The 13,258-nt window shown below is 49.6% G+C and overlaps 3 protein-coding genes across 3 annotated transcripts; all 3 read right to left on the bottom strand.

Moving 5' to 3' along the window:
• Positions 1-939: 939 nt before the first annotated feature.
• Positions 940-2,255, bottom strand: BDP55DRAFT_628675 (pectate lyase; the record flags this gene model as incomplete). The annotated part of the gene is made up of 6 exons (XM_060571929.1): positions 940-1,035; positions 1,094-1,271; positions 1,328-1,450; positions 1,506-1,544; positions 1,657-1,786; positions 1,850-2,255. The coding sequence occupies 6 exons, from the start codon at positions 2,253-2,255 to the stop codon at positions 940-942; spliced, it is 972 nt and encodes a 323-aa protein (XP_060433044.1).
• Positions 2,256-4,494: 2,239 nt separating this feature from the next.
• Positions 4,495-6,004, bottom strand: BDP55DRAFT_406777 (uncharacterized protein). The gene is made up of 4 exons (XM_060567341.1): positions 5,732-6,004; positions 5,404-5,676; positions 5,178-5,348; positions 4,495-5,105 (listed from the first exon to the last, which is right to left on the bottom strand). Exons 1-4 carry the CDS (start codon positions 5,796-5,798, stop codon positions 4,600-4,602), a joined length of 1,017 nt encoding a protein of 338 aa, XP_060433043.1. The 5' UTR covers positions 5,799-6,004; the 3' UTR covers positions 4,495-4,599.
• A 4,722-nt stretch (positions 6,005-10,726) lies between these two features.
• Positions 10,727-12,554, bottom strand: BDP55DRAFT_701954 (uncharacterized protein; the record flags this gene model as incomplete). The annotated part of the gene is made up of 2 exons (XM_060577934.1): positions 10,727-12,124; positions 12,497-12,554. 2 exons carry the CDS (start codon positions 12,552-12,554, stop codon positions 10,833-10,835), a joined length of 1,350 nt encoding a protein of 449 aa, XP_060433042.1. The 3' UTR covers positions 10,727-10,832.
• Positions 12,555-13,258: the final 704 nt, after the last annotated feature.

Genomic DNA, 13,258 nt, shown 5'->3' with positions numbered 1-13,258 from the left:
CCGCTCGTCCCGGCTTGGTGTGTCAACGGGACCTTTGTGCTGCGGTGTAAACAAAGTGCATCCCAATTCGCAATCAATCAAGTCAGATTCAGTCCGGGCAACTGCATCGGATGATCCCGCGACACATTAAGTTGGATGCCTAATAGTTTTGGATTAACATCGCTTGTAAATCAACCTCCTTTTAGCAAAAGGTGAACTGCCACCCTTGTGCGGAATAAATAAGCAATGAGGCGCCCGCTGCCAAGAAAACCAGATGCAGAGGTTGAATGACGTAACTAGAGAACATCGGGAAGGCGTAGAGTCCTAAGGGGTGCTTGCCAAGAGGCTATACATGTCATGTAACCTCAACACAGACTGCCTGTCTCTCTGTTGCTTATCAGTTGCAGACAAACAGTGGTCTGTTCCACCTATAGCACTTGATACCAAAGATCTTTTTGGACAATGTGCACCCAAGCTTCCCTTTCAGATGCAAGCATATAGTCATTGTCTGCCCGTCTGACTTATTTGAATCGTTGAAGACAAAACAGGAATTGAGCGGCTGGAGCATGTATATAGGTGTATGGATTTTTATTTCGACCTATGCCTTTGCTCTATCTTCAACCTAAGAGACATTGGCATTGTTCTATATGCCTCAGGGACATGAGCATGTGGTGAAGTCGAGTAGCTGGTTGCTGAAGCGAAAGCGATACAAGGTCAGTGCCCATACGTTCTGGGACGTCTGGATCTTTAAGTCTGCAACGAACGAGTGGCGGATTATATCATGCCTGCACTTGACTAAGTATTTACAGGGAAGCTACAGACTAGACGGATCAATAGATGAGTGACAAGGCTCTAATTGCTAAGCTCCTCCAGTCCAGAAGTCTATCATTCTTGAGCCGCCATGTCACAGTTTAAATCGAGCCACTTCGGATAGACAACTAAGCTGCAATAATCACAAAATTAACAAGCGGTAGTGAAGCTGGTGGCGACACAGTAAGTGCCGTCAGGGCCACTGCCGATCTTAGTAGGCTCAGCGCCGCTGTTATTTCCCGTGTACTACATTCAATAGTCAGCATTTACTGTTGAAGAGAAGTCGGCGTTGAAGTCAGCATACCCTATCACAAATCTTGTTGTCATCTTGGCATGAGCTGGTGACCTTGCAGGTGTCGCCGTAGTTGGTGTTGATGCCGCAGAGGACTCCGCCATCCTTTGCAATCACATTGTTCATGATAATGTTGCGTGCACCCCCATTGCCGCTGCAGTTACCACAGCTTCGGACGACCTTTCCGTAGCTAATCAAGCTTCAGCAACTTATATCAAATACAAGAGGTAACGAATTGCAACTCACTCGTTGGCATAAAAGTTCTTGACCGAGACAGTTCCAAATCCGTTGAATTGGATAATCTTGTCCGCAGCCTTGAAGGCACCACCACCGTTGACGTAAGAGGTTCCGCTGGTCTGCTTGAGGGTGCTGGGTGGAAGAAATTAGTAATGAATGGTCTTATACTCGGGGCCTTGAAACTCACAGAGCATCCTCGCAAACATCAGACCACCAGACATTGTTACTAGTCATCGTCAGTTAACTGTTCCCCGAGTGCTTGCTGCTAGAAGGTTTCGTACAGTGTGCTGCAGTCAATTAGCATCAACTACTTAGTATGGTTGCGGTAGACCACTCACCAGGTTCCCTTGCAGTGAACACCCTCTGCCTGATCAGGCCCAATGATGACGTTCGAGAGAGTGGCACCAGCCTCAAGAACAAACATGGCATCAGCCTCACCGGTTTCGTCCTGCTCAGCGCAAACCTTGGCTACTACGGTGTTAGTACTTGGTGAAGCACCCATATTTCATCCAATTTCTTCGAAAAACGTACGGCTGCGATCAAATTTCTTCATGCCGCCATCGTACGACTGTCCAGCGGAGACAGTGATAGCCTTGCTGGTAGAAGTAGCCCCGGAGGACTGGGGCAGAGTGGTAGTAACGCCGGTGGGCGTAGAGCCTCCTGCAGCAGTAGTGGTCTTCAATGTGGTGGTCGGAGAGCTACCACCAGCACCGCTGTAAGCGCAAGTACACTCAGCGGAGATGAGACTCGGCTTCTGTGAGCAGTTGGTAGCCCAAGCGGGGAGAGCGGTGGTGGCAGTCACGGTGCTCTTGGTGAAGGTCGCGCAGAAGGTCGAAGCGGCGGCGTTAGACTTGATGTAGCTGGCACACGCGTTCGTGTCGCTATTCAGGCAGCCCAGAGCCGCGGGAATGAGAGCAAGGAGGTAGTATTGGTGCATCTTGGCGTTGTCCGGGAGCAGGGTGCTGGGAAAGTCTTGGCTCTGAAGATCAGGGGTGGAGCTTGATGATGTGATCTTGGTTCACTTGGGGATATAACGCTGTACTTATAGCCATCAGGAACTTGATTCTTGAATAGTTGGATGCTCAGTTTCTCTCGTTTTGCTTCCTAACGTTAAAGATGATACTATCTAACTTAGGTCTCCTGCTATCTTCAGCCTCACATCCGATGAATGAAGGAAAAGGTTTTCCCGCGCAGATTTCCACCAGTAATGAGTGATCAATGGTTATCCAGATGAATCAGTATCAACTTGGTCTACAACCTTCATCTTGCCTACCCTTTTCCGAGCACCCTTAAATCGTATAAGCTTAGCTTGACGCAGGGGGTTGTCACCGGGACGCATCCGAGTCTACCCCACAAACCCGAAGATACCGCACTCAATTGAGATCCTACGTAGAATATTGCTTGTGCCCTTCGATTAGTGTGTGTAGTTTCCACGTGGGCGTCATTAAAGAAGAGTTCCCCATTTGTGGAAAAAGGCGTTACAATCAAAGGCAACCCCGAAATTTGGCTCACCTTCTGCATGCATGCGTGGCAGAGACAGCATACACATAGCTATACACATGGCTTATCCGCGTAGCATTATTTGGTCCTTAAACGGTTAAAAATAAGATCGATCGACTTCTTGTAGCGGATTGAGTCTAACGCGAAACTAAAAGGTAATTAACACATGAGAATAGGCACTCAGAGCTGCGATGGGCAGTCTATGCACTTAACTCCCTACATGTAGCGGTCAGACATTGTCGCGATTATCCTGTGTGTTCCCAATCCCAAAGAGGTAACTTTGATTATGGCCGCTTTTGTGCTGCGGGATGTGTGGTGATTTGATCATCTGGTGGATGGAATTTGTTTGTTGATGGCACATAAGCATAACAAAAGCCACCAATGATGACGGCAGACTCAACAAGGGTCCAAGCCATGTTAATAAAAGGCCCGCCACTACAAGCACTTTAGACGCGGGGTGCAGCCTTCCGAAGCAGGTAAGACAGATAGCAGGGTTACACTTGATGACGCACCGGTGTCTATTACGCTGTCCGGATCGTCCGTGGTCTGTTTTTGCGGCCTGCTTATGTAGGTACCTATGTGAAGTCAACAGGTATTGGGTCATGTTGTGGCAAGGTATTTAATTTGCTAACTTGCCGTCTCAAACTCCGTTTCTTGATAAAATCGAGGAACCCCGGTGGTTCGAGTGATTCTCCTAGGCACTCATTTTCTGCAGCTCGTATCATGCAAATGTTACATAAATCGCTTCATCAGTTTCGCCTCGCCATCGTATCAATCGCGAGTTGTAGATGTGTGTCAGTTCCTGGCCGAGATGCTTCCGCCCCGTACAGTTGTCCATTCTTTGCACTTAAAGCACACTGATCTTTCATGCTTGCTGCAGACCGTAAGCATCAACTCCTTGCCTAAAGACATTTGCGACTAAGAATGGTTGGTATCATCGTCTACTATTCCTATCTAGGTGCTTGATACTACATGTATTATGCTCAACTCAGCTCTTGATATATCCAAGTTGCTTTATCGCCTAAGCTAGTGCCTTAGACTTTATAGGGTCTCATCTCATTCTCCATCTCAGTTGATAAACGTCATGCAATGGCGGCGATTAAGAGTCGATGAGATAGAAAGGCAGTCCTGCTTCTATCATCCACACGCCCCTGCTTATATGTATCAGGAGGTACTTTCGGTAAGGTATCTTATCTCAAGCACCTTGAAACCTTCTGTCCATAGAGTCTGGTCATGACAGTCCAAAACGGCGTGGAGACGGGAGGGACAGAAATGCAAATCCGCGGGTAATGCCCGCTGTCCTTTCTCATATCAACTGGAGGTTTCGAAGTCATTATTTCTTAGGCTATTTGTGTGTGAACGCATTTCTGTACATAAATGTGTAGTCATAAGTACTCGCAAAGCAGTGAGATACTCAAGCTAATAATTAACCTCGTATCAAAGATCCAGTTGGAATGGCTGCTTGGAAAGACCGACTATGCTCTGGCTGGCGCTCTTGAGGGACGAAACGCCAAAATCCATTTCCTCGTGCATCAAATGCAATTGACCAATTGCCAAAAGTCTCAAACCTAGTTACTCAGTCGCTTCCGGATGAGACTCAATTCTCATTCTCAACCAAGGTATCTTCATCGAAAGTATGTAACAACCAGTGAGTAATGAGAATGGTAATTTTTGTTGTCATAACATCTTCATCCGTTACCGCCTCATCGTGACGGAAGTATTGCTTCTCTGAAGCGCATATCACTCAAACGCCTTATCCGAATGACTTTAAATCTCACAACTCAGACCCCGAGGATACTATCCTCACTGCCCGACATACGTGATGTCGTTTGTAGCACCGTCTTGGAGTTTACCTGGCCGCCCACTCGATCCAAGTTGTAGGGGTTTTCTGTTCTATCTCTTGATCTCGAATTATTCGAGTGAAATCCTGATCTCTCCTGGCTATGATACTGATATGCTCCTGGCTTGTTTCTGTTTGCCGCTTCTCGTAAAGCGCGAGGAGTAAACAGTGGTTTCAGCGCAGGAACACTGGCGCATATTATTCCAACATTGATCTCTAGCATGGACCAGATGTTAATAAGGATGCTCTCTTGGAAGAGGTCCTTGGCGAGGGTATAGGTGTAAATCGTGTGTAATCGAACGATGGATGTTATTGTTGCGAACACGCCGACGCCGAAAATAATGCCGAGGGCAATCTTTTCTCGCCGCGGCCGGAGGATGCCCATAAGGGTTTTGATAGGAAGGACGAGAATCCAGATGTCAGTCACAATGTTGAAACCGGAAGTGACTGGCTCGGGTTAGCTCGGGGCCCGAAATGCATAGATGATCAGTGAATCATAATTAATGGCTGATAACTCACAGTAGAAAAAGGCAGTGGTGTTGATACACACTCCATCAACAGTCCCGGTCAGGTCCCACATCTCATAGAGTGGTTGACACTGAGATAGAGTGACGCCAATACAGATGACGAAGAATAATAGATGAAACACAATGGTGCATATGCAGAGAATGTTGAGCGACCTGGTGCCAGCTACCATTAGAGTCAGCACAAGATACATTCATTATTATGATGTAGAAAGACATACCAAACCTGAGGTACATGCACAAGATAGAGATCTTAATCGCTGATATGCAAACATAGTACGTGACTTGAATTGCTAGGGTGTTCTTGAGGAGATTTGTCATGTTGTCGAGGCTCAAATCCTTAGAGGGGAAACCAATATGGTTTGCTTTTCCGACAAAGATTTCTGCGAGATAGGCAAGGGTAAAGACCATTCCAATGATCATGGAGTAATCATCGAAGCCAGGCTTTCGAATAAGAACTGCCCGAACGAATGTTCGAGCAATTACAACCATGGCTGCACCAGTTCTGTCAGCTGTCAAGTTATCCGAGGTTCCAACTGAGCGGCTTACTGGAGATTGCGGTGAAGAAACATGATGTGATAATAAGGCTGTTCTGCCTCACTTGGTCGGAAGCCATACTGATATGCTCCAGCGGGACATCCCCCTACAAGATCCTTGTTTTCATCGAAGGTCGATGCCTCTCTTGGCAGATATATCAAGTGTCGTCTTCCCTCGTTATATGTGGATCCTTGGTGGTGCTCCAGCACTGGCACAAACTGGGGGGATGGGCAGTCAATATCTCTTTCACACAATAGGGCTGAATGTTAAGAGCGAAGCCGGGTGGGATAGAGTGGAAGTAAGAGGGCGAACTCTCTTTTCAAACCCCATCGAGAAGCATGAAGACCAGATGAGATGAGAAGTGGGACCTTCAAAGGGGCCCCAGGCGGCATGCGACGCTGGAGGGATGGACAGGGCCATGATGCACGAGCACAGACAACAAGCCGCGCTGCCGCATCCAGGGTGGGAAACGAGGATTAGATCGCTGGATGAATGACGGTATCTCAATCTCCTCACAATTTACGCGAGCTTCGACCGGTCTCCCTCGCGTGCGTATTACGTGGAGACCACGTCCTTGTCAGGCTTGTCAGTGTGCGTGCGATTCGATCGCGCCTTGATGCTGCACGCTCCAGCCGTAATGAACGGACTGCGAGAGGCTGCAGGTCTAGCGTGCATGTAGAGCTTTTGCGAGCTTGCAGAAGAGGAGGAGGAGGCCCGTTGCTGCAGCCTTTCCGCAATGGGAGATTCTGCACCGAGGCTAGCGTCTGGGGGACCTGCAGCAATTCACGGAGGTTTAACTAAGGCCGGGCATGGTCTGACAGGAAACGGCCCAATGGCGCTGGGGGAATGAGCTAGGTTGTACGGTAACGCTGTTGGTTTGCAGTTCCGCACAGGTGGTGGCTGACTTTTGATCCCCTTCTTCGCTTGTTCCATTTCGTGTTCCAGACGGACGCCGAGGCAGTGCGGCTTGCTGGAGCGGGAAAAGGGAGGGGGACCAGGCAACGGTCAACTTCACCGCGGCACGGCAGAGCGGCTTTAGATGGTGCGATGACGGTTCATCTCGCCTCTGGCTGCGACCCGAGGCACGGGTTGTTTGATATGGTGGCCAGTGGTCGAACTTTCTCGGCTTTGGCAAACCGTAAAAGCTAGTGCCCATTGACGGTAAACGAACTTTCTGACGGCCTGATGATGCCCAAAAGAGATAGGCTCGAGAGAATTGAGGCGGTTTTGGATAACAGGCGAGAGGACGGCAGATGAACATTCAAGCCACCATCACTCCCACTTGCATCTTCAAACACCACCCTTGCGGCTATCCAAATCCATGGGTTTCTTCCACTGCGGCTGGAGTGAAGGGTGCCTTGGCTTGGACTAGGTGTTTTGCTCCGAGTGATCTGATATGTTGCGTCTCTAGGTTTAGCGGCTTAAGGGGTTCCCAAGGACAAGCATTCCGGTTACTTCGGATTCACAGTTCCCACTGCCCATTGAGTTTGGGTTTCCCCTGGCTACAACGACAGATGCTCGGTCTCGTTCGCGGCCAAGAAGCAGCCGATCGCAACGTCACTAAGAAAATCCACCGTTGTGCCAAAATCAAATGGCTTTTGCTCTAGACTAGCGCGGATGAACACCTCAATCTTGCGGGAGAATGAACCCCGATCGCGATTCGATACAGTTAGCTAGGGTGACATGTTATTGCAGACCGGGAAAATCCTTTTGTTGTCGCTCGTTAGTACAATCAGCAAGAAATGGTATTGGTCGATGAACAGTTGCACCGCTAAAAGGCGAGGAATCAGGCTGAACAGAATTCGAGATGTCTGGCGAGTCGGCTAAGGTGTTGGTAAGCAAGCAATCTTGGTTCCACATCGAGCCAGGACAGGCCCTCCCCCCCCCCCTCTTTGTGAAGCTCTCCCTGCATTCTCACGCGCAGCATGCCCCTGATCCTTGAAGCTTCTGTCCAGGAGGCCAAAGCGTTTCAAGTCGAGGACGATGATGAGGAGTAGTGTATTATGCTGACGTTGCACAGTATTCCGTACGAGCCTTCGTCTTTTAGATCGAAAACGCAGCCACGTACAAAGCGACGTGCGAAGAGACGTGAGAGAGCCTGGGCCATTTGAATTCACGGGCCATCTGCAGGCCTTGGTCGATTCTGAATTCCCCCATTGACAGCCCGGCCAGTGTTGCTCGATGAATGTCCTCATGAGGTTGCATTATCTGCGGCGGGTCTTCAACTCCCCCTTGTCTTTGGTAGAATTTCTCCCTCCGCCCGTACCTCCCCACATTAAATCATGATAGCTCACGATCCCAGCTGGCAGCTCTTACAATTTACCCGGTGCTCCAAGCGCAACGAATGGCGTGCTTGCGATCCTCGTCGTTACTGGACATCGCTGCAGCTCGGTTCTGGGAGCGTCGGTGAGCTCAAACCCTGATCAGGCGTAGGAAGTCGATAGCAATGGGACACGCTCGGTGACGTTCGGGTTTGCCAGTCAGAACCGGCCATCAGCTAGCTACATCACTGACACGACGTCTCGCTAATTGAACGCCAACCACTTAACCAAAGCCGGGTCTTTACAATGACCAATGGGGAAAGAAACCTGAATCATTCCGCCAGCCAGATATTCATTGTAGGTAATGTACGGAGTAGCCCAGCAAGGCTTCTCTAGACATCCTTGCTGTGATCTGCCTGGCCTGCGAGAAACGATCGTGAATGCGAGTCATGAACCACACCTGTCACAGCCCTACAGCCCCGCATTGAGTAAAACACCAAGACCTCAACCGTTTCTGCAGGTATTAATTGGTGCAGATAAGCACCTAAAACATCAGACGTGCTCCCTCATCACGACCACTCTGCCAAGCTTTCTGCCCTTTAGAAGGTAAGCCTCCAAGCTTGCATGGTGCCGCAGGTGGCGTCTTGCTCTCTTTCGACGACCATCGTGCCTCCATTCGACGTTGGCGCTGACGCATTGGGACCCTCCGCTAGCTTCGGGGAGAGTTTCCCAAGGGTGAATAGGTTTCTGCCTATCTACGGAGAATGAAACGAACCAGCGGTTGCACCCCTCATAGCTGCAAGCCTCATGGACACATTTTCAACAACTCCCATCTTAATTCCGAAGCCTCATCGCATGTTCATTTCTTTATCGTCCTCGGACCTAGACTAACCATCAGGTCGCCATCGCTGTTGACAGCTCATTCCGAATCAATTGACTGTCATCTCCATGACCACAATTTCAATGCATTGACATTGGCCCACCTGCATACGCAATGACGGACTGAGAGTCCTGACGCAGCGAACACTTGTGGTTTAGACATACATCCTCGTAAGCCATTGAGTTGCATAATCTTCAAAGCATCGCAAGCACAGGTCGCTGAACACAGGCCCTCTCGACGGAAAGACAGGTTATTCAAAGAGCTGTGGTCGAAGTTTCATTGGCAAGTTAGCAAGGATATAATTATGTGCCACACTCGTCTACCAAGCCGCAAACATACTAATCAAGGACGATAATTGATATCTTGGGCCTGTCTGATTCTCGAACTTCACAAGAAAAGCTCTGACGATAGCAAGGTAACAAAGCATGGATGTTGGTATGGCCAGCGTTGATAAAAAAAAACCAGAGCAAGTATCGCAAAAACGACGCCGTTTGTTGCAAGCAGCATTTAAAGCTATATTCCGTACGACACCATGGGAGCTTTTGGAAATCTCGGTTCGGCGCACAAGTACACGTTGCTGGCGGACAAACGGCTCTCGATATATTTTGTTATTGATAGACATTTGTGAAGGCGCCCAAGCTTTCTTCAAATGGTGGTGACACAATGCTTCGCATTCTTCTCGAGTGACCGGTGGTAACCTGAAGGCATCTAGATCCATACTCGCTTGGGAAGTTAAGGTAAGCCCTAGGGTATCAACCAGTGAACCCAGCCACCAAGGGATATGAGGACGACGTTCTAATGTTTTCAAAGTCTTTCCTCATCAAAAAATCGCCCGAGCGAACGACTTACCTGGAGGTAATGTTCCAGTAAAAGTCTTCTCATGTTGGTATTAAGTTCGACAAGTCAATATGTGAGTCACATTACGATACAGACTTTTAGTCTGACCTCGGTCTAGAGTAACAGCTTACAGCTTCGCTGTTCTTCTTCCACGTATTCGGCAGTTCTCATTTTGGAGATCGAATCCTCTTCAATCTCTTGGCCATAATGTCGAAGTACTTGACATGTCGAAGGTGAAAAGTGCGCTACGACGCGACACTTGCTGCCTGCTCATCGTTTTCTCGTCTGGGCTTGGTGTGCCAACGAGTAAACTCAAAGAGGGTGCTGAGCCAACCATACCCCGATCAGTCCAAAGTGAATGGGTGCAGCATCTCAGACTGGAGCCACTCATCTTGAGAGGAGATCTCACATCGCAACAGACGTAATTATTCGACAGGTGCGTAAATCTGCCAGGCCTGTCTCATCAAATGCTAGATGCAACCAATACATTTGTATGCACTTTTTTGAGAGTTAACGAACTATAAGTTGATCCGACCCTGTTTCCCTCAAACTGCCTATGGCTAATTCTGAAATAGAATAGGATAGAGAAAGACCGGAGACGGATGGACTGACGCCACGATGGAGTAGGTGTCTAGGTCTATTGAGCTAAGTAAACACCACGAGTACACTATCCAGGTTTAAGAGTTGTCGTAGGGTATATATGGCGTTAATTGCTGCCCGCAGTTAACGGCGTTGTTCTTGCGATAAAACTTTTGTCTACTGATGGTTCGCGAGGCCCAATTACTAATTGTCTTCAGTCACGACGGCCGCTCTTTCCAAAGCTGTAGAGAATCGCGCGGTTCAATGGCTGTTAGTATGAGGTAACCGGTCAGCAACCTACGACGAATTTAGACAGTCACTCGGTAGTGGACGAGCGTCTTGCTGGCACTGAATTGATACCATGATTTCTGTTAAGGCAAACCTCATTGTGGATATCATGCTACGGCTTCAGGCTTGTTAAGAAAAAGCAATTGTGCGTTCGATGGATTTCAATTCTCGCATCGACAATGGGTATCTACTCCCTATACTGGCACTCTTCTTGGCGCAAAGCCTAGTTCAACCTCGCAATCAATTCTCGAGACTTGATTTAGCCGCCTTAGACAGCCTGGCACGCTTTAACCGGGATGCCCAAAATCCTGGTCAATCCGAAAAGCCTACCCATGTTCTCTTTGGCTCCAACTCTCAGCTCCTTTTTCACGGCACTTCTCAGCGACCCCTTCCAACCAAATACAGCCTCGACCGTTGGTGCCCAGCCGCGGGAGAAGTCAACTTGGGCAGGCTGCATCGTCATCCACGGCGTCTTCTCGTCAACCAATTGGGACGCGTACACAGCTGAGAGCTGCCAAATCTGTGCCGCCGAGGCCTGCGTCGGGGAACGGGCAACCACCCAGTAGAATCTGCTCAGTGTATCGACGCCGCCGATCAGGGCTTCATCAAACGCATCAGGGTCCCCGCTCGAGGCGCGAAGGAATTGGAAATACACTCTCGTCAGGCGCAGCGCATCGTTAGCGCGACAGTCGCGAAGCTGAGGCGTGTCCGCGATCCACAGCGGCGTATAGTGATATGGGTGATCGGGCTCGCGGGCGTTGCCGAGGTCGCCGAATTTCCACTTTCTAGGGTCATTCTCGGATGCCACGAAGATGTTTTCTAGCTTGACGTCGTCATGGCAGAGGTCGTGTGCCATGTGTAAGCTGTCGAGTGCCGAGAGGAGAGATTCGAATGATGGTCTGAACAATTGATCGAGCTCACGATACGTGTGCCGATTGTCAGACGTACGCAGCTTCTTTGCTAAGTGCTTCAGGGTGCCTGACTTGAGGAACGGCGAGACGAGATGCCATCTCGGAGCCCCCAACGGTTCCGTAGTGGCCAAAAAGTAGTCCTTCACCGGGACGAAGTGTTCTCGGTATTGCTCATCATCGAATAATGTCGAGCCGTCATCATGTCCACCCATGATCAGACTGGCAGGGATCTCGGTAGGCCATCTTCTCGGGGGCGCTTCTGTTCCCTGAATGCAATTGCGAAAGGGACTTGTCTCCTCGTTGTAGACTTTGATGACAGTGTTGTTGAATGTGAACGTTTCACCCTCTCTACCTCTTCCAAGTTTCTTCCAATGACGCCGGTTATCCAGTAGTATGCTGCGCTTAGTTTTTGTGGTATGAGAGTCGACTTTCCAACCAGTGCTAGTAAGTACTGCCTCGTCGTAATCTGAGAGGGAGTCGAACTGCGTCGGGAGATACTTGACTCTCATATACTCTCGATATCGGAAATGAAGGTCCAGTAAGTGGTATATGACGACGATGGAAGCAATTGCTAAGAGCCGAAGCGTCATCCGCGCTGTGAACGACTTCAATCCCCTCCGGCGAGCCCCAACGGGGCTCCAACTGCGACCTTTCATCGACAATATGTAGTGATGATTGAGTGTAGGAATTTTTGTGGGAGATTCCAGGGACAGAAAACCAGTAGCAGCCCCTCTCGTCTAATAAAGACGGCCGCCAAGCGGCTAAGTGTCGTCAGAAACAAGCAGCTCATCCATGGCGGTTGCAACCGAACTTACAAAAATACCAGGGAGGGGGAAGAAAGCGAATAAGCTACGCGACTACAACTATTCACCGTTGTCATACCGCCAAGGGGTTGCCACGTCGTCTAGCCATCCCCGTCATGCAACGCCGCCCACCCCAGGTCCAGGTTTATGACAGCCCAGGTCTTGCTCACCTCCGCCGCTGAAACAGGTGAACCTTTCAAGGTGGCTGCATCAACAACCTTTCTCTGCTCTTGCGAACCCCACAGACAAGGCGAAACCCGAGCCAGCTCGAGCCATGGCAAACATGCGCTCCAAGCTGGACGATGGCCTATATTGTCTCCTTGCCGATGGCCAAGATATCGCACTTCCATCGAGGAATGGACCTCCGAAATGAGTGCGGTCTCCCAAATACTTGCGTTGTCGATCCGGGGGTCAGCTAAGGATACCTTGGAGACCAATCAAAACCCCAGGAGCGGTTCCGAAAACCCGCCCAGAAGCTGCTTTTGGGGGTGATATTTCGCAAACGAACACGGCAATTTAGGCACACCAGCTCGAGGGAACCTGGTCCTAGCTGTAGATGTGAAGCACGGAAGACCTCGGCATGACCTCATTCTCTCCTCTCTTAGTCGAAGATGGAGGACCACCTTCGGTGCAGTAGCACAGATGGGAAGGCGAGGTCGGATTAAGGTCGATTTGAGGTGTGAGACAGAGAGGGACATCCCTCCCACCGCGACAAAGTCAATCTTTCTTTGGGAGATGCTGACATGGATTCCCTGACCATCGCCCAACCCATCACATTAGGTACTTACAGACATGTCATACTGCGCTCCATGTGCAAGCCAACCTCCCTGGATGACACGTTGTTATTTCTACGGTAACGGCCTCTGTCAAGTGGCTGCCATTTAGAGGTGGACCTTGTTGCCCTTGGGCCTGGATGTCAACCTCCGACTTCCTCTTATGCACCATTGGTATTCGTTTCCATCGGGATCTTGATCAACCGG

The sequence above is a fragment of the Colletotrichum godetiae genome, assembly GCF_030913485.1.
Source record: "Colletotrichum godetiae strain CBS 193.32 chromosome Unknown BDP55scaffold_8, whole genome shotgun sequence".
NCBI classification, from domain to species: domain Eukaryota; kingdom Fungi; phylum Ascomycota; class Sordariomycetes; order Glomerellales; family Glomerellaceae; genus Colletotrichum; species Colletotrichum godetiae.
Note: the sequence above shows the minus strand (reverse complement) of the source record. Positions and strands in the feature narration are given on the sequence as shown.

Coding starts and splice junctions, on each gene's coding strand:
- BDP55DRAFT_406777 (XM_060567341.1), bottom strand. CDS start 5,798: ATGGCTTCCGACCAAGTGAGGCAGAACAGCCTTATTATCACATCATGT. Junction 5,677..5,731: donor TTTCTTCACCGCAATCTCCA/GTAAGCCGCTCA, acceptor GAACTGGTGCAG/CCATGGTTGTAATTGCTCGA. Junction 5,106..5,177: donor CACCACTGCCTTTTTCTACT/GTGAGTTATCAG, acceptor AACCCGAGCCAG/TCACTTCCGGTTTCAACATT.